The sequence below is a fragment of the Rhodotorula paludigena genome (assembly GCF_050403205.1).
Source record: "Rhodotorula paludigena JCM10292 DNA, Rt_paludigena_JCM10292v1_ctg16, whole genome shotgun sequence".
In the NCBI taxonomy this organism is placed as follows: domain Eukaryota; kingdom Fungi; phylum Basidiomycota; class Microbotryomycetes; order Sporidiobolales; family Sporidiobolaceae; genus Rhodotorula; species Rhodotorula paludigena.
In genome coordinates, this window is record NW_027481442.1 from 273,328 (window position 1) to 293,639 (window position 20,312).

The following is a 20,312-nucleotide window of genomic DNA, read 5'->3' on the forward strand; positions in this document are numbered from 1 at the left end:
CAGCCGCGTGGCTTCGTCTCGGGTCTCCTGTCTTCTCGGGCTGCTCAGGAGACTCCGCCGGTTCCCGGTTAAGACGGCTCCTGTCTGCGACGGCCACAAGCACACCGACATGCCGCGGACGTGTCGTTCGGCCAGTAGCGCGCTGCCTTCGCATTCTCTCGCCTACCTGGATTTCCCGCCTGTCAGCTCTCGGCTTCCATGTCGAGCTCCCGTCGACGTCGCGGCAGCGTACACGAGGACCTGAACGCACCGCGCATTGCCGCACAGGCTCTGCAGGAACACGCAACTGACCGCTACAACCTCGTACGGGCTGTCGTCGGTGCAATCGAGGCATGCGACGTTGGTAGGGGCAATGCCGTCTTCTGCATCGGTACGCCAGGTGTTCCTTCAAAGAGTCGATCAGCGCCGCTGACAGCGCCTGCCGCTCTGCAGGCACGGCTGGCTGCGATTTGCTGCTGTATGAGGAATTCGTGCGCTCCGGTGTCTTCCTGCCCGAGACTGCGGCTCAAGCGACGGTGAGCGGACTCAGATGGCCGAGAAGGCCCTTCTTGTGGCGCGCCCACCTTTGACATGTCTTCGACTCGCAGTCCGTCAGCTTGGCCATTCCGGGACTCGACCCGTCGAAGAGCTACGAGCTCACGACCCAATTGCACAATCGCAAGCTTTGGGTGCGCACAAAGGTCAGTGCTTCCAAAGCTCCGGCCCTTACGGAGCAGATTGTGCTGATCCACGCTTGTAGCTTGTAGAGGGTCTTGCGGCAAATGGGAGTCCTCATGTTCAAGGATTACGATACCGACGTCAATAGCCTTGACTTTCGGGTAGAATGCAAGAACGTGTCAGTCAGACTATTGGCTTGTGCCGCCGAAGCGAGTGCTGACTCCCTGAGCTCCGAAATTCCGCACGTACCGGTTTTCAGGGCGGATGTCAGCATCTGTGCGCTGCAAGTTCAAACAATGAAGCGCACAGAGCTGACCATCCTTAAGCAGACATCTACACCGGCAATGATGCTGAACTTGCTCCTTCGCTTCGCCCTCTGTCGCGGACCAAAAGCGCGTTCATCTCGCTCGGCGACGCTCTGCGCGTTTGGGCAGACTCGGTTCAACAGCTCGACGCGCTGTACACCTTTGCACTTCCGCTGATTGACGGCCGGGGCTTGTCGGCTGTCAATTGGGATCGCTTTGACCTCGTTCGCCGGATTTGCGCTGCAAAGTCCGCAAGGAGCGCCAAGACGCTTCTGGGCCAGTGCAGTGTCACCGATTGCGTAAAGCGGTGAACAAACTTTCCCTTCCTCAGAGCAAGCCGGAAATCCCAACTCATCGCCTTGATCCGCAGGATCAAGGAAAGAGCTGCTCCAGATGACTGCGACGCGTTCTTTGAACGGATGTCAGCTGTCGTCAATGAGCTGAGTCGCAACAGAGCGCGCTGGCCCACTGACTTTGCCCGAGCGGTCGTGAGCGACTACGGGAGCAGTCATGAAAAGCACTTGATGCAGACCGCCCTTGCCGTACTTGCTTTGCTGAAGCAACTGTTTCCGGTGTGTGTACCTGGGCTCACGGCAGTTCGGACCTGACGACTGATCCCGGGTTCCTGCTCCACAGCAACACGTACGTTGCAAGATGCCCTTCAATAGACCTTCGCAAGTCGCTGACATAGGCCGCACGTTGCGCACCACCCAGACTCCTGCGGTCCACAGTGACAGCGGAGCCGACGACTCGGAGCCGTCATTCGAGCGCGACCCGACGCCGCCAGAAGCGCCGCGTGTCCATCCCCGTCTTTCCCGTCCGTCAGTTCACCGCCCGTCTCGCAATCACGCTCGCCCACGACAGCCGCCGCTCCACCCGGACGATCTCGACTTTGACGAGCTACACCTGGAGAGACCCGCATCGCCACTCTACTATGAGGATCCTAGGCCGTCGAGCCGTGCAGTACGCTGCACTCACGAGATCCGCTCGAGAATGATTGACTGACCGTGACATTGTGATGCAGGGACCCTCCGCGCGGTACGAGCGTACGTTCCCCACACAGCAGGACCGCACTCGTCCGCCAATCACGAAGAGTGCGCCTGCGTACCGCCGGGGATCCGTCTCGTTCGACAAGCGACCGAGCAGCTTCGACAACGCTGGGTCGCCTCCCTTCGCCGGGCCACCTTCTGACGCGCCTCGTATGCAGAGCGCTTCCTTCCGCAAGAAGCCGGGCATGGCGGACTTTCAGACGGGGCAGACGCCGGTCAGGCGAGAGCGTCGATACAGCCTTTACGACCAGTACTAGACAGAGTCCCCCTTCCCTGAGCGTGATCCGGCAATGCAAACATGCACGGCACACGCAAGCAATCGCCAAGAGAGTGAAGAGTGATGAGCGATGCTTTGCTTCGGTCCAATTCTACTGAGCCTCCCGCTGCGAGTCGCGCTTCTGGCGGAGCTCCCGCATCTCGCGGCCCTGCGCCGCGAGGTCTCCCTCCCACGTCGACCCCGGTCCCGACCCCGCCGTTGCGGCGCCCTCTCCCCTCCGCCTCGCCTCCTTGCGCTTGGCCTCGCGCCGCGCCTGCTCCTCGGGTGCGAGCTGGAACTTGCTCTTGAGGATGCGGCGGACGGCCTCGGGGCTCGATTTGAACTTGGTCGCGAGGTACTGAACCGTGTAGACGGCCGGGTCGGACCGCGCGAGCGTGCGCATGAGGTCCATCGCCTCGCGCGAGATGCGCTTGGGCGGCGCCCAGCCCTCGGGGAACTTGCGCTTCATCGCGCGCTGGTGCCGCTTCCACTCGGGCGCGTTGGCCCACTCGTCGTCGGCCGAGTCGGAGTCGGACGCGCCCTTGGCGCGCGCCTCGGCCGCGGCGAGGAGGGCGGCCTCGCGCTGGCGCTCGTGCTCAAGCTTCTCCTCCCTGCGGCGGAGGAGCCGTGCCTTGACGACCTCGTCGCGGCGCCGCTGGTCGTCGGTGCGCGGGATGCCGGCCTGCTCCTCGGCCTGGCGCTGCCACTCCCACGCGAGGTCGAGCTTGTCGCGCATCTCCTGAGCCCTGCGCGTCCGCGCAATCTCGCCCGCGATGCGCTCCTCGCGCTCGCGATACTCGCGCTTGAGCCAGGAGGCGAGACAGCGGTCGAGGTCGGCGTCGGAGGGCGCGCGGCCGAGGCTGTGCATAAGCGAGAGGCGGTATTTGTGCAGGATCGCGGGATGAAGCGAGTCGACGGTGGCGGGCCGCGAGCGCGGCGGGAGCGGAGGCTCGGGCTCGGGCCGCTTGCGCTTCGGGGATGGAGCAGCGCGGGCCGGCCGTGCGGTGTAGCGGGACGAGGTGGACGGAGAGGCGGCAGCGCGAGACCGCTTCGAGCTGCGATCGCCACCTGGAGTGACAGCTGCAGGTGCTGGGAAGTCTGCCATCTCCCACGACGCCTGCTGGAGGCGGTGCGGTGTTGCCGTGAAGGTGCGGACGGGGTACGAGGGAAGGGCGCGGCGAGCGCAGGTGCAAGCGCTGGTGCGAGCAGGGAGTGCAGCCCGCAGCAGTGGAGCAATCGCAGCTCTGGCAGACATCTTCTCAGTCTGTCTGAGCGAGAGCAGGCGGAAGCGGCGAGATGTCAAAGCGTGAGCGAAGAAGCGGCGAGGACGAGACATTTCGACCGCGCCGACGCAGCGTCTGGAAGACGTTTAGCAAAGAGAGGGACGCGTCTGAAGCACTCGTTTGCCCCCTCTAGCCCTTTCCAGCTCTTTCTGCGCGGTGGACGCGGTCGACGCGACGACACTCAACTGGGCCTCGTCCCCGTCGCGCCTCGTCCTCCCGCCTTGCGTCCACAGAGAGCGTGTGCAGCCCAGGAGCAGCTCGTGCAGACTCGCAGCCACCCCGCCAGACCCGCCAGAACAGCCACCACCCGCCCGCTGGTCCACTCGCTCTCCTCCCGTCGCGCTTGTCCTGCCCGCCCATCATGTCGCTCGACAAGTATGAGCGCCTCGAGAAGGTCGGAGAAGGTGCGTCGCGTACCTCGTAGCCTCGTGCGGCCTCTGAGTGGGATGAGCGCGAGGACCCGAGCTCCGTTGGCTGACCGACCTCTTCGCTCCGTCCGCCGCCTTCCTGCTCTCCCTGGCCTATGCTGCAGGCACGTACGGTGTCGTCGTGCGTCTCTTCACCCTATAATAAGTCGACGCCACGGAAGGAGCTGAAGTTGCTTTCCCCTCCCACGACAGTACCGCTCTCGCAACAAGGAGACGGGCGAGATTGTCGCGCTCAAGAAGATTCGCCTCGAGGCAGAGGACGAAGGAGTGCCCAGTACTGCCATCCGCGAGATCAGCTTGCTCAAGGAGATGAAGGACGACAACGTCGTCAGGTGCGTCGCCAGATGCGATCCGTCGTCCCCATTTCCTGTCGTTCTTGCGCATGCGAACGGCAGGCGGCGAGCCCGAGTGTATTTGTCGCGTGCACGTTGCTCACACTCTCCCATGCAGGCTCATGGACGTGACGCACAACGAGACCAAGCTCTACCTCGTCTTCGAGTTCCTCGACCTCGACCTCAAGCGATACATGGACAAGGTCGGCGACGGCGAGGGCATGGGGCCCGATATCGTCAAGGTGCGCTAGCTGCGAGATGATGGACGGGGTTGCGCAGAACGCATGCACTCTGCTCACCTTGTCTCGACTGCACCGCAGAAATTCGTACGTCATCGTCAAGACTGCCACCCTAGTTGCCGCACGTCGCGCGCGATGGCACAACCATCAGAGCTCCTACGGGCGGACCTTCCGCGCAGACACTGACACGCCCGGTCTTGCTCCTCGCCCTGTTCCGCACCTGGGGACGACTTTCTCCTGCACAGACATACCAGCTCATCAAGGGCGTCTACTACCTCCACTCGCACCGCATCCTCCACCGCGACCTCAAGCCGCAGAACCTCCTCATCAACCAGGACGGCAACCTCAAGCTCGCAGACTTTGGCCTCGCACGAGCGTTTGGCATCCCGCTGCGGACGTACACGCACGAGGTGCGTCACGGACGCTCATCGCCGCGCTTCCCTTTGCGACTCGGTGACGAGGGCAGTGCTTGCTGACGACGAGATCGTGACGCAGATCGTCACGCTGTGGTACCGCGCGCCCGAAGTCCTCCTCGGCAGCCGGCACTACTCGACGGGCGTCGACATGTGGTCCGTCGGGTGCATCTTTGCCGAGATGATCATGCGCCAGCCGCTGTTCCCCGGCGACTCGGAGATTGACGAGATCTTCCGCATCTTCCGGTGCGTTCTGTTCCGCCGTGGCTCTCGTGAACAGTTTGGGCGGGACAGGCGCTCCGCGTCGCCCTCATACACCCTTTGCCCCAACGAACTCCACGCTGACACCAGAGCATGCACAGGCTGCTCGGCACGCCCGACGAGGAGGTCTGGCCCGGCGTCACGTCGCTCCCGGATTACAAGACGACGTTCCCGAACTGGCACGCCAAGGACCTGCAAGAGCACATCACGGGCAGCACGGACGAAAGTGCCGAGCTCCTCATCGTGCGCCGTCTTCCCCAGTTCTCGCTGGAGCAGTCGCTCACTTTGCGACGACTTGCAGGGCATGCTCGCGTACGACCCGGCAAAGCGCATGAGCGCCAAGGCCGCTCTACAGAGCGACTACTTCCTCGGCGCCGCCAATGGGAACGGCATGAAGCTGTGAGCGTCTTACGGCCCCTCGTCCGTCCTCTCCGCCATCACTCCGCCTCGACCCGTTCCTCTTATACCCTCGCTCCCGTCCCCTTCGCTCGTTATGGCCCTTTGTCCTTTTGTCCAGACCCGCTCTTCGCCTCCGACACCCTCGCAGTCATCGCATCGTCTCTTTCGCTCGTCACTCGTCTCCCTTCGTCTTTCCGCTCTCTCTCCGCACCTATTGCCCGCCTCACGTCGACTCTCTCCCCTTCTTTCTTGTTACTCTGTCGCGCCCTGGACCGGGCCTCGCTGTCTCGATTGGCTCGTGGCGGTCGCAGACGAGCTGGGCCGGATGGGCGGGCGTGCTATACCAGTTGTATCATCTGCGATCCGGCTAGCGAGGGCGCCTCTGGTCTATCTGAAAGGGAGTAGACCGTCTGCTCCTGGCAAGCTGTACTTTGCGGAGGGAGCCACCAAAGCCATCTCGGATTGCTCTTTCGCTCTCTCTGCCGCCCTCACCCGCATCATGTCGCTCCTCCGCTCTGCAGCGCGCAAGCTCGGGATCGGCAAGTACCGCTACTGGAAGGGCGTCGACCTCGAAGGTGCGCTCGCGCGTGCTCCACCTCATGCGAGGGAGACGAGCTGATCGACATCATCGCCGCTCGCTCGTCGTCGTCGTCCGCAGGTAACCAGTTCTTCGAGCGACCGCACCCCGAGCATCCCGGTGAGCTTTCTGGTGAACCCGAAGTGCAAGTCTGATGAGCTGTGTGCTGATCGTCCGCCTCATCGCCTTTCGCTGTTCATCCCGTCGGACAGATGAGTGGCGCCGCGCAAAGCGCTACATCGAGTATCGCGAGACCAAGCCTCTGAGCGAGTACGGCTACGACACGATCCCTGGTGCGCTCCGCCTTCTCGCTTTCTGCTTCATCCGCTCCCCATCTCTTCGCGCTGACCTCTTTCTCTCGCCAAACTCCGCAGTGCAATGGACCTCCTGGCTGCGCCGCACGCGCCGCGAGCCCCCGACGATTCAAGAGCTGCAGGAAGACTACGCGCGGCAGGTCCGCCTACAGGAGAACGTCCGGCGCCTCGAGGAGCAGTACCAGGCCGAGAAGGTGCGGCTCGCGGCGCAGGCGCAGGACGAGCGGGAGCGGCTTGCGGCGCCTGCTCCTTCGGCGCGGGCGGGCGAGGCGCGCGCGGAAGAGGGTTACAGCCCGGAGGGACTGCCGGCAAAGCACGATGGGGGCGTGGATCGCGAGACGGCACGGCACGGGGCCGAGGTGGCGCGCGAGCTTGGGACAGGCGAGGGTAGCGCCGGGACGGCGGAGAGTGCACGGGAGGCGGCGGTTCGGAGGCGGGACGAGGAGCACCGCGAGGCCGTGCAGCGGCGGGAGGAATTCGGTGCGTCGCTCTGTCTTCTCGTTTGCTGACTTGTGTGACTGCTTGCGCGTGTACTGACTGGACCGGCTCTTCCTAATGACAGCCAAGCAGAACCCGGCACCCTTGCGAGGGAACCCTGGCGACTCTCATCAGCCGCAAGGATGGTCCCCGTCAGCTCCGGCACGGCGGAGGTAGATGCAGACTGCATTGCAGACAGTCTCTGTGATGCTTTGGAATAATTCTGAGCAGGCTCAGAGCCATGTAGAAAGGGAAGGGAAAGAGAAACTGCGAGAAGATGGAGGATCTATCGAACTCTAAGGTCTACATGCGCCGCCGCCTCGTCTCATGGTCGTTCACCTTCAGCTCCTTTCCACCCGCGTGAGCCTGCCTCACCCGCTGGTGCAGGCCCTCCGCAACCCGCACCGAGGAGCCGTACCTTGGTTGTGAAGTGCAGCGTCTCGACTCCGTTCCACGTGCACCAGCAGAGGCCGCGGGTCTTGTAGAAGTCGACGACCACGCCGTACTTGCGGAGGGCAAGGTTCCCACCCTTGATGCCGATCTTCACATCACGCGGAACGACCTGCAATGGAGCGTCAGTCACGGCTGGGGTACACTGGGGTGGAAGGCAAAGCACTTGATCCTTGAACGTGTTGTACCAGACTCTGCTTGTGGTGAATACGCGGCTATTGTTGTCCCAGTGCGGAGTGTTGGCAAAGCCGCCAAAGGAGATCGTTAAGTTCGCGGCGAAGACATTGAAGCTTTGCGAAGCAATCCAGGTATCAAGGTTGCCCCACCTGCCAATGCCGTCAATGTAGGCAGTGTTGGCGCTGTCTGCCAGGCGCCCGGGTAAATGCAGAACAACGAACGACTCCAGTACTCCTGTGAAGAGAGCTTGTCAGGTAAACTCTCCACATGGGAGCAGCAGCAAGACATACATAGACGGGTGTTGCGCGCAGATTGGACTCCTCCCAAATCTCAGTACCACTCTTCTTGCCCCTGAACTGCTCGATCCGCTCGTTCCAGGCAAACAAGCCCGTTTGGTGGCCCTTCTCAAAGCGCGCATGCCATTCGTAGGCTGTCATGATGCCCTTTGTATGCCTGTCACATGGGTGCGTCAGATTGGTAGGAGGTGAGAAGTTGGCAAAGTTGTAAAGATGCGTACAAGGGCACACTCTTGCCACCCTTGATCAACAAGGCCAGAGGCCCCCTAACAGCTCGCGTCAGCAATCACTGGACACTTGTGCCATTGGGGGGTGCGTCAGTCCTTCTACTCTCTGCCTGAAGGCTTGCCAATGCCGGGCGACCCAGTGGACGGGGTGCACAAGGCCACAAGCCGACGTGGCAATCGCCCTTGGGCAGTTGCAGGAGATGGTGCCCGCACCCGCCTGCAGGACAAGCATATGGACAGGCCTAGTGTCTCAGCGCAGAGTGACAATGTACCGCAGCTGACGCAAGCAACGTTGTCACGCCCCCGCAGACCCCCCCAGCACCGCCTCCTTTGGAAGCTGATGAGGAGGTCCTGCCGGACTCGCTGCCGGGCAGGTACTTTGCGCTCGATTATGCAGTCTTTTTGTGGACCTCAAGCTTGTCGAGCCGTGGCGTAGCAATCCAAGCGATGGAACAAGCAGATGTCCCCGGTATCTCCCACGGCAGATCGAAGGCACCGCCTGAGACGCTCCCAGGAGCTGCAGCAGGCCTGTACGCGCGCAAGCAGGAGACGAGGACACTCCAAGCGTTCACACTCTCTCGTGTGCGGCTTGGACAGCGGGAGACGAAGAGGACGAGGGCGACCGCCAGCTTTGTCTTTTGACCTTTGGCAGTCACCTCGCTTCACCCTCCCCGGAGCCCAAGGCCGCTTTGGAGAACACGCAGAGACTTCATCTAGGCGCAGCAGACACAGCCGTCACTACCTCGTACGTCTCCACTCTCTGTGGGTGCGTCTCCACCTCACTGTCGTGCCACTGCTGACTGGCCTTGCGGCCGCCCGCGCTGGCTCTCCTGCAGGCTCGAGTAAGGCTCTGACGACGCAACATGGACTGGGAGCCTATCGCCGGACCCAGCAGCGCGCAGCCCGTTGCCGGACCCAGCGACGCGCAGTCGTCCGCCCCGATCGATCTCACCATGTCCAGCTTGCCGGACGACGCGCAGTCTGCATGGCCAACGCACTACCCAGCCACCCAGCAGTCTCGCCAGCCGCTCGAGCAGTTGTCGAGCAAGGACGACCTTCCCATCCTCAAGCCGCTTCCGCCATTGTTGCGGTTCCTCCTCGACACGACCATCACGATCCGCAACCAGTTGCTTGGCAATCTTGATGATTGGTCGCTTGTCAGAGCCATTGCCAATCCGAACATTGCCAATGCCAAGTGCAACCTTCTCGTGCAAGAGCTCCATGCCCATACTTGCCACGGTGTCCTCCGCCTTTTGCCCGGCGAGATTGACGTAACAAGCCTTCCGTCTTCCAGCGGTACGTCTTCTCTCTCTCTCTTCATGTCTCCCGTGTGTCGAACTGACATGACTTGTTCGCCTCGTTGCAGCGCTAAGCACCATTGGCGCAGAAGACAAACTCATTGACTTCTCCCCGGGTCCGTTTCATTTTCTCTGCTCCCGCACGTTAGAAAGAGCTGATCTCTCTCAACCTGTAGTACCGCCGCAGTTGCAGCTCACTGCCGAGCGCCACCACGAGACGCTGCTCAAGGTCAGAGAGTCAACCTATGTTGCCATCAAGGACGTCCAGGGCAAGAGCGAGGACATCAAGGGCAAGGGAAAGGCAACGAGGGAGGAGCCGACCATGACAAGCATCAAAATTCCTGTGCGTTGAGTATTGGATCGTTGATATCCGAGCCTTGCTCACGCACACCCCGCACCTTTTTGCAGCGCACCACACTCAACCCGACTGGCGCTTGCCAGCGCCTCACAAGCAACCACCTGCTCCCGCCTGCCCCTCGCGAGGAGGTCACGCTGAAGCGCGGCGCCACTGTTGCCAAGCTCAATGCACAGGATCAGCTGCGCTCAACATTCTTCATTCCGTCGGCAAACAAGGCGCGCAAACTCAAGGACGCAATTGTCGTCCTCTACAACGTTTACGTCCGCATGCGCGGCAAAATGAAGAAGTTGCACTTCAACGCAGCCAACAAGGACGTTGTTGCCGCCTCGGCTATGTTCGACGGCGAAGCAAGCGAAAGCGCGAAGAGGCGCTTCCGCAAGATCATCACGCAGCTTTGAGCGCGGCAGCACTCGTGGCTTGCTTCTTCTTGGTCGTCCGCGGCACTAGCGCCGGCCAAGGCATGCAGTTGCAGACCGCAAAGCAGGTCAGTGCCTTCATCGCCTGGGACGCTCTTGCCGAGTCCTTTAAGGACAACCTGCAGCACGGCATCATCAAGAACATGGTCAACAAGGTGGCAACCTGGTGGGGCAAGGGCAACCCGAGCACGATGCAGAAGTTCAGCGCGGAAGCGCTCACGCTCTCCCTCCGCGATGCGCCAAAGATGCTCGCGGTGGACCAGCCGCGCCTTGCCACCCAGCCAAGCAACGCCGTTGTCAATGCCTCGACGCACAACGACATTGTCTTGCACCCTTCCTTCCAGCCCGCCTTTGCCATCCTCCGCGCCTCCGCGCTCTCAATTGCAACCAGATGTCCGCACACGGCTGTTCTGTCACCAACATCACGCACATCCGCCTCCTGTACACGCTTTTGCCCAACCTCGACCGCGACGTTTGTGCCGCTCTTGCCGCGCCGAGGACATCCGTTGGTGGCCGTCCTCCCGTCACCGCAGGGCTCTGCCCCATTGCGGACGACGAGGCCATTGGTGCCGACAGCAATGCTATCAGCTCACTGTGGACAAGTGTGGCGCACCGCTTCCTGAGGGAGAAGATCAAGGACGAGCTGGCGCGCCTCGTAAGTAATCGTTTCTGCCGCCTCGCCTCCCTTTCCAAAGCTGCTCTGAGCAAGACTCTTCCACACAGAACACCGCCGGTCTTGTCAACCAGCCTGGCCACCTGAGCTTTACCAAGAGCCGGTCCGGCCTCGTGAGTTTTGCCTGCTCAGCACGGATCTGCTCCCTGCTGACCGGACTGGATCATATCTTCACAGGCCTTCTACGCCCGGTGCACTGATTGCACGGCTTGCCCGTTGCACGAGGCGCTCTCTGATGTCCACCACCTGCGCACCCTCGCGATCGTCATGAGCGAAGCAGTGAAAAGCAGCAGCTTGCCGGTCCTCCCGCCTGTCCGCAATGATCCCATCTTCGGTGACCTTGACTTCGACATGCACGGCAGCGACTTGCCCACTGCCAAGCTTGCAGTGGGTATCCTCACCCAGCAGCACAAGATGGTGTCACTTGTTGAGACCTTTGCTTCCGCGAGCCCCGGCATTTTGTCGTACCGCGTCACCAACTCCAGCATGCTGTTTTTGCGCATGAAGCGCGGCGCTTTTGGTGACGCGTCTATCTCAATCTCGGAGCGACTCGCCGGCGGTAAGAACACAGTCCAGAGTGGCACTGTCTTGGTCTACTTCACGGGTGCCGACGAGAAGAACAACGGCAGCGAAACCTTCGCAGGCGAGCTCGCAACCGACCCCGCACTTGGACATTTGTTCCTGATGGCCGTTTACACTTGTGCAGAGGATTTGCCTGAGCCAGGTTCCTCCCAGCGCATTTGCAACGAGGCGCAGCAGTTCTTCAGCACAAAGGGGTGGTTGTCGGGCCAGACGCTCTCCGACTTCAAGAGCCATGTCCAGGATGTCATCTCGCTCATCCAGCAGATGTACCACACTGAGTTTGACAGGCTCGTCACGCTCCTCTTGTCCTGCGCAGTGTCGCTGCAGCCAACCGGAACGGGCTTCCTGGACACTTTTGGCGGCGGCGCAGGGCTCGATGCTCTCCACGTGTGCGCACAGCTCCTTGGCTCAAGGTCCTTGTCAACAACAACAAAGCCTGCAACCAGCTCTGGCGGCTCATGATCACTCTGATTGCACTCGCCACCTTTTCCGATCGATCGCCTCACTCTCTGGCCTGCTCAAAGCTGCATGCTACGCGGCCAACTTCAGTACAAAGGCCGGCGCAAGCGCGGTGGTTGACTGCATTGCTGAGCTCGCAACGATGTTCAACTACGCCTCCATCTGCATCGTGCTGCACTTGGACTCGGAGGGGTACAACCCCTGCGCAGAAGACGCCCTGCTTGCCCAGACGCACGCATATGGCGTGAGCTTTGCAGCTTACGCCTCCAGCTTCACCTGCCCAGCTTGCAATAACAGCCTGGTTGTCTGACCCGACTCGCTTCCACAGCGCAACAAGACCTCCACCAATCAGCGCATTCTCTCCTGGTGCACTACGAAAGGGCGCCGCACTGCCAGCCGCAGGACATGGGCTGGCAAGGATCTTGATGTGCTCTTTGAGAAGAAGTTGCCCAAGGCAAAGGATGGATTGGGCGCCCAGGAGGCAGAGATGGGCAACACGGGCACGCAGAAGGCCAAGAGGCGGCGTGGTCGCTCCACCGCACCCTGCTTCTACTCTGCACAGAAGGTGCGCACCTGACGCCTATCTTCTGCCCAAAATGAGCGCAAAGCTGCTGCCGTTCAGAACTTCAGGCTGACCACAACCACTCGTGCAGCTCGCCAGTCCAATGCGGCCCGTGCTGCTCTTGGCGGCGTTTTTTTTTTTACCTCAAACACTATGAGTGCAAGGTGGGCCGCGGCCATCGCTTGGTCTTGCACCTCGCCGGATTGCTCAACAAGCGCAAGGACAAGGAGCACGGCCAGGAGCTTGAGGACAACTGCCACGACCAGCAGCTCAAGGACGTGGTGTTCCACGGGGACAAGCAGCTTGAGCACAACCGCGCCAACAAGCAGCTTGGGGACGAGGCGCCCCACAGCAACAAGCAGCGCGAGTACAAGGTGAGCCACGGCGACAAGCCGCTTGAGACGTCCCATGACGACAAGCAGTGCAAGTACAAGGAGGATAGCAACAACCAGACAATGCAGGACTACAAGCTTTACAGAGAAGACGAGGACAAATACGACGAGCTTGACATCAAGGCACACGGGCAGCAGCGCGCCAAGCTCCAGTCAACCGAGGCCGTTGTGCCCGTCGAGCGCCTCATTGTGACCAACTTGCTCTGCGCCCGTCTCGGTGCGGTCCGGATCGATGACCCAGAGTCAGACGAGAAGTGAAGCGGATGAGGGGGAAAAGGTGGGGAGGGGTGGACTTGGAGATACGGTAGCTTCGATGTGCAACTGCATATTACGTTAAGCAGCAGACCTTCAGAACCGACGTTGCCCTTCTTGGCAAGTGTTTCTGCTTGTCTGCCCGGGACGGGAAGGGGCAAACATGAGGTGGTGGAGAGGCAGAAACGTCACTGTGGATTGATCCTTGCAAAAGCTCCAGAGGCCAGTCATGCCTCCAGCATGCCGGAAGCCCATGCAGGCAGAACACGGGACTGCAGAGAGGGAGACCAGGGCGTGTGCAGCGCCACCAAGGCCGAGCAAGTTGCACTGTTTACCAACCATGGCATGGAAGCTGCACATGGTCGCAGAGCCAATGGAGCACAGCAGAAGGGCCGTTGGCCATGTGCCATAGCAATGCAGGGTGCACACCTTGTCAGCAGGAACCGCGGGTCAAGCACTTTGCTGAAGGCTTGCAGCGCCTGAGATGACAGGACCACGGTTCAGCAGTGTCACATAGCATGTGTGCCGCGCTCAATCATTACAACAAAGAAGGCGGCCATGCCGCAAGTTTTGTCTGCTCCCGTTGCAGCACTGCCCATTCTGAAGGTCCTGCAGACTGAGTGATCAATCTGCGGCTCATGAAAGTCAACGTTGCAAGGAGGGGAAAGCGGTGATGTCAAGTTCACCAAGATTGTCACGCTCTTCTCGTCCTGGGCGGTGTCACTCCAGCCAGCCGGTACCGGCTTCCCAGACACCTACAGCAGGGTGGCCAGGCTTGACGCCCTTCATCTCTGCGCACGTCTCCTTGCCAAGCTCAAGACGCACATCAGCTTGACGGTGTGCAACAAGCTCTGGGTCTTTGGCATCCACCTCCTTGCCCTCACCGCCTTCTCCAATTGTCCTGCCGCGCTCTCTGGCCTATTTGAGGCGGCCTGCCTTGCCAGCGATCTCGGCTATGCAGGCAGAACCTTGGCAATTGTCACTTGCCAAGCTCACCTTGCAGTTCAACTACGCACTGGTCTGCATGGTGCTGCACACCGACTCCAAGAGGTACGACTTGTGCACCAAGGCAAACCTGCTTGCGCACACGCACGCATTCGGCGTGAGTTTTGCTGCTTACGCGAGCAGCTTTGCATGCCCGGCTCAGCCACAGTGGGCTTCTGGTTGGGCCCGACGCCGTTCCGCAGCTTGACAAGTTGCACGCGGATCACCGGGAAAATGTCCTGGTGCACAACGCAGGGCAAGCGTACCGCGAGCCGACAAACGTGGGCCGGCAAGCACCTCGTTCCTCTCTTCAAGAAGGGCCCAACCTCTGCCGACTTGAAGGGCAAGGCGTCGCAGGCAGACGCTTAGGAGCCCAAGCAGAAGCTCCGCATCCTTGACAAGCAGATCCGCCTCGTCTCCATCGTCAAGTCGCTCACCTCCTCTGTAGACCCGCTCAGTCTCAGCTCGTGCCACCTTGCTGACTTGAAGCAGCCGCTCGTGCGCATGAAGTCAAGCAAAGTGTGCCCTCTGTTACACTTGCAGAGCGTCTTGCTGGCGGCAAGACGACAATTCAGGCTGGAGCCGTCTCGGCCTACTTCAAGGAAGCAGCAACAACACGTACAGCACAAGGAGGCACTGGCAGACTACCGCATCACATTCTTCTCAATGTTCTTCCCCAATGGCAGTGTCTGCTTCAGTGGAAACCAGCCCAGCTGGGACACCCTCAGCGTCAGGCAATGCAACCGTTGAGCAAAAGTAAGTTGCAGCTTTGTATTGCATTACTAGCCAGTCAGTAAGGCAGGTCGCCTTCCCGACGCTGAAAATGACTCCCGCAGGAGCCCAAGAATCAGAATATCCAAAGGACATCAGTCGTATCCAAGTCGTATCGCTCGAGAGTCACGAGTGGCGATGCGCCGGCTACGCGTGCAACACATCTTTTACATGGTGTGCGACAGCAAGAGGCTCCTGCAAGGGAAGCTGCTGCATCGCGAAGTGAGTCGCGCAAGTCGCGGTTTCGCGACTCGAGAGCAAAGACCGGCTCAGGGGAGGCCACGCAGGGACCGAACCCCGCTCATCATCCTTTCACCGCCTGTGCTTGCCCTTGCCCAGCCGCTGCTAGCTCTGCGCACTGCACAAAGGTTGTTACTGTTTCTTGAGCCTCGACTGACAGACTAGCCACCGCCAACAGTCCGTTCTCCCTCTTTTCCTCCCCTCGACTTCTCATCGTCTCGCTGACCTCTTTGCGGATGCTACAGTGTCGGGCACGATTGTCGACCGTATCAAGCAGATTGAGGATGAGTGCGTAGAGCTTTCTTGCTCAGGAAGCCGCTCGTCATGAGCTGACCTCTGCTCCCTCGCTCGCAGGATGGTACGCCCTCTTCAACCCTTCCTCGGCGCTCTCTACACCGCTCTGCTCGTCCTGCACCTACGCGAAACTGTGACAAGGGCTGGCACAGGCCCTAGAGTAGCACGACCGTGTCGGACGCAGCCAAACTCCGCCTCGGATGCTTCCCCAGCCCCCCTGAGGACCCTGTACTTACCACAGGACTTCCCGGACATGCAGGCACGCACTCAGAAGAATAAGGCAACGTCGTACCACTGCAAGTATTATCTCTTCGCACCCGGAACAGTTATAGCGCGTCGTCAGGCGGTCGGGCGATGTCTCGGATGTGTCCTCGAGCTCCCGCTGACGTCTTCTGGCCTCTCTTACGCAGTGGGTCAGCTCAAGGCCAAGCTCGCTAAGCTAAAGCGCGAGCTCGTCATGCCCTCGTCGGGTGGTGGAGGTGGTGGCATCGGGTTCGACGTGGCGAGGACGGGTATCGCGAGTGTCGGTTTCATGTGCGTGTTCCCCTTTGTACGCGCGCGGCCGTGTCCGCACGACCACACACGGCTCGCTGACGAGCTCAACTCGCTGCAGTGGCTTCCCGTCAGTGGGCAAGTCGAGTTTGATGAGCGGCTTGACGGGAACCGAGTCGGTCGCTGCTGCCTACGAGTTCAGTGGGTCTTTCCAGCTTTTCACATGGTCCCGTGTTCCGGACGCTGACACACGCTACTCGCAGCTACCCTCACCACGTACGCTGTTACACGAGCCCGACACCGCTTCTTGCCAAGAAGCTGACCTCTGCTTTTCGCCAGTGTTCCGGGCACGCTCATGGTCCACGGCACGCCTCTTCAGATTCTCGACTTGCCCGGTATCATCGAAGGCGCCAAGGACGGCAAGGGTCGTGGACGGCAGGTCATCGCGGGTGCGCTTCCGATTGTTCCCGTCTTTTCGAGTCTTCGCTGACCGGGGTCACCTTTGACAGTCGCCCGAACATGTCAGCTCATCTGTATCGTGCTGGACGTGCTGAAGCCGCTCAAGGACAAGGCCGTCATCGAGAACGAGCTCGAAGGATTCGGCATCCGCCTCAACAAGCAGCCGCCCAACATCACAATCAAGAAGAAGGAGAAGGGCGGCATTGCCATCACCAACACAATGCCCCTCACCAAGATTACGCACGACGAGATCAAGGCCGTCCTGTCCGAGTACCGCATGGCCAACGCCGACGTCAGCATCCGCTGCGACCCGGATGTCGACGAGCTCGTCGACGGTGCGCCACGACCCCGATTCTTTCCTCGGTTGCGGGCGACAAGCTGACAGTATCGTCATGTGCAGTCTGCGAGGGCAACCGCACCTACGTGCCTTGCAGTGAGTTTCACCTTCCCCTGCCCGGCTCGCGCCCAATCTTCCTGCCCCGGAGGAGGGTTTCCATCTGCGTACGGAGCTTCCTAGGCCTCGTGCTGACATGATAAAATTCGCCTGCGCAGTTTACGTCCTCAACAAGATCGGTACGCTCCCCCTTGACTGTTGCCCGTTCCTACTCATGGCTGACAAGACCGCTGGACTCTCTCGCCTCCAGACGCAATCTCGATCGAGGAGCTCGACCTTCTGTACAGGATCCCGCAAGCCGTCCCCATCTCGGTAAAGGACTGGCTCAACATCGACGAGCTGATCGAGGTGCGCTTTCCCTCGCTTCGCTTGTTCGCGTATCCCGCTCACGCGAGCATCCCCGCAGACCATCTGGGAGAAGCTCTCGCTCGTGCGTATCTACACCAAGCCCCGCGGCGTCAAGGTTCCCGACTACACGGCGCCGGTCGTCTTGAAGCGGTCGCACTGCACCATCGAAGAGTGCGTGCTCTTTGGCTCTCGCCTGTCGTTGCCTTTCGTGATACTGATGGACTCTTCTCCTTTGCAGCTTCGTGAGTCGATTGTCCTGGTTTCGGAGATGCGGCGAATCGCTGCCGAACTCACCTCACGACCGCTTTGGCTAACTCGCAACATGCCTGCAGTGTAACGCCCTCCACAAGGACATCGCCAAGCAAGTCAAGTAGTGAGTCTAGCCTTCCATTTTAGTCCTTCGTGAGACTGTCCTTTACTGCACAAAGCTGACCCACCTTTACCCGTAGCGCGACTGTCTGGGGCACGTCGGTCAAGCACTCGCGCGGACAGAAGGTCGGTCTGGGCCACGTGCTCGCCGACGAGGATGGTGCGTTTTCCCTCGCTGAACATCCCGCCGCTGTCATGAACCGCACTGTCGAGCAATCGGGTTCGGGCTTTGCGTTGGCGACGCTCCAAGCAATACTGACCCTGTCCCTCCGTGCTGTGCTCTCACCGACAGTTGTCTCGTACGCTTCAGCCTATTCTCTACTGAGGCGTTACCCGCCAAGCAAAGCCGTGGCTGACGATCGTTTCGCTCGCACAGTCTTGTCAAGAACTAGGCGTTATCTCCGCCCAACTCGGTCTCGCTCGATCACCACCAGCTTCTGCCGGTGGCTGTCATCACGGGGAGGTATAGGAGGATGACGCGGATGAGGAGCAGCCGGAGGAGAAGGACCAGGAGGAGATGGGGAGAGATGAGGTGGGCGTCTGTACATATCGCGCTCGCCTTTCCCTCCCCTTGTAGCACATCGTCTGTCGCACGCAACATCCACATTCTCTCATTTGCCGGACAAACTCGACAAGAAAGTGATCGACTTGCTCGCCCGAGCCCGTGAACCCCACCCAGCGATAACGGCCCGCGTTTCCCGCTCTCTCCTTCGTCTCCTCGACTTCGAGCTTTACCTGCTCGTCCCGCTCAGATATGGCTCATCCGACAGACATTGACGCAGCAAAGCTCTTGCGCGCTTTCCTGCGCCTCACGCTGGACCGCATCGTCCCGCTCACGCAGAAGGGCGTCTCTTCCGGATCCAAACTCTTTGGCGCGGCGATCTTGACCAAGGACGACAAGCTGGATGTGGTCACGGTCGGGACGAATACCGAGACGGAGAGTCCGCTGCTGGTACGCTCGCTGTGGAGCCTTCTCAACTCGCAGGGAGGGCGGAGAAGGCGGTCTCGCTCATTTCGACGGCGGGCTACTTAATGGTCAAAGAGCGACTTCGAAAACTGACGCACGGCTTGTGCTATTGCTCGCGCAGCACGGCGAGATCCAGACGATCCAGCAATTCTACCAAATCCCGCGCGAACAACGACCTGAAGCGAAGGACACCATCTTTTTCGCAACTCACGAGCCGTGCAGTCTCTGTACGTCGACGAGTCTGCCTAAACCCCACCAACAGTCAGCTGGCGAACCGGCACTGACGTCTTCCGCGCCCTTCATCGCATTCTCTACCGTTGTCCGGCGTGTGTCTTCCCTCGCAGGCCTGTCGGGCATCACCTGGGGCGGCTGGAACAACTTCTACTACCTCTTCACGTACGAAGACACGCGCGACGCGTTCAGCATTCCGCACGACATCAACATCCTCGAGCAAGTGTCAGTCGGCTCGGCGCCTTCCTCGCCTCTTTGCCTTGCTCCGCTGCCAATTCGCTGCGATCCTGTCGCAGGATCCTCACCAAGATTCACGCGGACAGTCGAAGCACCCACTGACTCGATGTGACCCGGCACAGCTTCCGCGTCCCGTCCGTGTGCCCTCACGAATCCCCCTCCGACCTCTCGCGCCGCGCGCTGTACAACCGCTCGAACGCCTTCTTCCGCTCGGCGTCGTGCGCCGACCTCCTCGCGCTCGTGCCCGCGGGCAGCGCCGAGCGGGACGAGCTCGCGCGGCTGGTCGACGAGGTGCGGAGGACGTACGACGGGCTGAGTGGGGTGTACCAGGAGGCGAAGGGCGAGGTGGGGATCCCGCTGGCGTAGAGCGCTGGTGGAGTGCGCATAGGGGTGGAGAAGGGTGATTGTCGACATGGGAAGCGAGCGCAGCTGGGTGCGCAGCGTAGAGAGCTCGCGGACGGCAGAGTCCCGCCAGCGTAGCGGGAAGTGCGAGCCGAGACGCGGCGCCACTCGCACACGACGCGCGAAAGTAACGGAAGAAGCCCTGATGATACAGCAGCACGACAGTACTGCCCCCCCTCTCGCACGCCTGCCAGTCCGCAAACCCGTCGTCGTCCTCGGTCTCGACCACGTTACCGTGAACGCGATCACCGGCCCTCTTGCCGACGCTCCATGGCTGCGAGGAAGAAGGAAGCGTGAGCGGATTGCTCGGAAAGCTCCAACACCTCGTCTGAGCCCGGCGAAGGGTCCGGCGACAAGCACCGCTTTCGGAGGGTCCAACTCACGGTTGTCTGCACAATAAGGCAATATCAGCACCGAGTTGCCAACCACACATGAAGCGCAGAAAGGGAAGGAGGGATACGCACAGTGCAGCAGCTTCTCGATGAGATCGACGTGCGTGAGCACCATGCGGCGGCAGCAGTAGCGCTTGAGGCCAAGTCCGTCGAGGGCCTCGCTGCGAGTCAGGACAGCGCGTGAGCATACTTTACAGATCAAGTAGGACCAGAGGCGCGGCGCGGGCGAGCCTGGACGGCACACGTTGAGGACGGGACACGCACCCTTCGTTGTGCCCGCTCTCGAGCAGCTGGAGGTACCTGTGTAGGGCGTCTTGATCAGCAAGGACTCCAGATAGGATGCAAGGGAGGCAGTGGGAGACGTACGCGCCCCACCGGTCGCCGACGACCTTGCCCTGCGATCGAAAGCACGCGTCAGCGTGTGTGACACCTCTGGCGATGGTGAGAGCTTGCTACGCACGCAACTGAAGCACCGGACGGGGATGATCATGATGTGTCGGGGAGAGCGGTGGAAAGAGGTGCAGGAATTGGGCGGGAGGTCGAGGGCGAGTGAGCGAGGAGTAAGAGAGGTGAAGGCGCGAGACTGCGAGACGGCGAGAC

The 20,312-nt window shown here is 60.9% G+C and overlaps 8 protein-coding genes across 8 annotated transcripts; 6 read left to right on the top strand and 2 right to left on the bottom strand.

The window, feature by feature from the left end:
• Positions 1-198: 198 nt before the first annotated feature.
• On the top strand, positions 199-2,268 carry JCM10292_003327 (uncharacterized protein; the record flags this gene model as incomplete). Its single annotated transcript, XM_076648540.1, has 8 exons — positions 199-370; positions 433-515; positions 588-668; positions 747-835; positions 1,599-1,604; positions 1,694-1,760; positions 1,827-1,925; positions 1,987-2,268. 8 exons carry the CDS (start codon positions 199-201, stop codon positions 2,266-2,268), a joined length of 879 nt encoding a protein of 292 aa, XP_076505980.1.
• Positions 2,269-2,379: 111 nt separating this feature from the next.
• On the bottom strand, positions 2,380-3,372 carry RRG9 (mitochondrial ribosome assembly protein RRG9; the record flags this gene model as incomplete). Its single annotated transcript, XM_076648541.1, has 1 exon — positions 2,380-3,372. One exon carries the CDS (start codon positions 3,370-3,372, stop codon positions 2,380-2,382), a length of 993 nt encoding a protein of 330 aa, XP_076505981.1.
• A 539-nt stretch (positions 3,373-3,911) lies between these two features.
• On the top strand, positions 3,912-5,626 carry CDC28 (cyclin-dependent serine/threonine-protein kinase CDC28; the record flags this gene model as incomplete). The annotated part of the gene is made up of 8 exons (XM_076648542.1): positions 3,912-3,954; positions 4,083-4,099; positions 4,171-4,310; positions 4,429-4,552; positions 4,795-4,959; positions 5,045-5,208; positions 5,325-5,466; positions 5,525-5,626. 8 exons carry the CDS (start codon positions 3,912-3,914, stop codon positions 5,624-5,626), a joined length of 897 nt encoding a protein of 298 aa, XP_076505982.1.
• A 495-nt stretch (positions 5,627-6,121) lies between these two features.
• Positions 6,122-7,167, top strand: JCM10292_003330 (uncharacterized protein; the record flags this gene model as incomplete). The annotated part of the gene is made up of 5 exons (XM_076648543.1): positions 6,122-6,197; positions 6,281-6,319; positions 6,412-6,492; positions 6,574-6,993; positions 7,076-7,167. 5 exons carry the CDS (start codon positions 6,122-6,124, stop codon positions 7,165-7,167), a joined length of 708 nt encoding a protein of 235 aa, XP_076505983.1.
• Positions 7,168-9,003: 1,836 nt separating this feature from the next.
• Positions 9,004-10,194, top strand: JCM10292_003331 (uncharacterized protein; the record flags this gene model as incomplete). The annotated part of the gene is made up of 4 exons (XM_076648544.1): positions 9,004-9,436; positions 9,507-9,554; positions 9,615-9,781; positions 9,847-10,194. 4 exons carry the CDS (start codon positions 9,004-9,006, stop codon positions 10,192-10,194), a joined length of 996 nt encoding a protein of 331 aa, XP_076505984.1.
• A 62-nt stretch (positions 10,195-10,256) lies between these two features.
• JCM10292_003332 (uncharacterized protein) lies at positions 10,257-13,138 on the top strand (the record flags this gene model as incomplete). The annotated part of the gene is made up of 7 exons (XM_076648545.1): positions 10,257-10,605; positions 10,746-10,867; positions 10,936-10,998; positions 11,063-11,856; positions 12,017-12,170; positions 12,255-12,491; positions 12,647-13,138. 7 exons carry the CDS (start codon positions 10,257-10,259, stop codon positions 13,136-13,138), a joined length of 2,211 nt encoding a protein of 736 aa, XP_076505985.1.
• Positions 13,139-15,674: 2,536 nt separating this feature from the next.
• JCM10292_003333 (uncharacterized protein) lies at positions 15,675-19,284 on the top strand (the record flags this gene model as incomplete). The annotated part of the gene is made up of 16 exons (XM_076648546.1): positions 15,675-15,756; positions 15,832-15,955; positions 16,035-16,114; positions 16,177-16,189; positions 16,253-16,362; positions 16,423-16,707; positions 16,773-16,805; positions 16,925-16,945; positions 17,017-17,114; positions 17,173-17,322; positions 17,447-17,487; positions 17,564-17,643; positions 18,266-18,435; positions 18,572-18,677; positions 18,795-18,906; positions 19,041-19,284. The coding sequence occupies 16 exons, from the start codon at positions 15,675-15,677 to the stop codon at positions 19,282-19,284; spliced, it is 1,749 nt and encodes a 582-aa protein (XP_076505986.1).
• A 281-nt stretch (positions 19,285-19,565) lies between these two features.
• RPB10 (DNA-directed RNA polymerase core subunit RPB10) lies at positions 19,566-20,202 on the bottom strand (the record flags this gene model as incomplete). The annotated part of the gene is made up of 6 exons (XM_076648547.1): positions 19,566-19,594; positions 19,704-19,709; positions 19,785-19,873; positions 19,977-20,012; positions 20,079-20,107; positions 20,173-20,202. The coding sequence occupies 6 exons, from the start codon at positions 20,200-20,202 to the stop codon at positions 19,566-19,568; spliced, it is 219 nt and encodes a 72-aa protein (XP_076505987.1).
• Between the last annotated feature and the right edge of the window lie 110 nt (positions 20,203-20,312).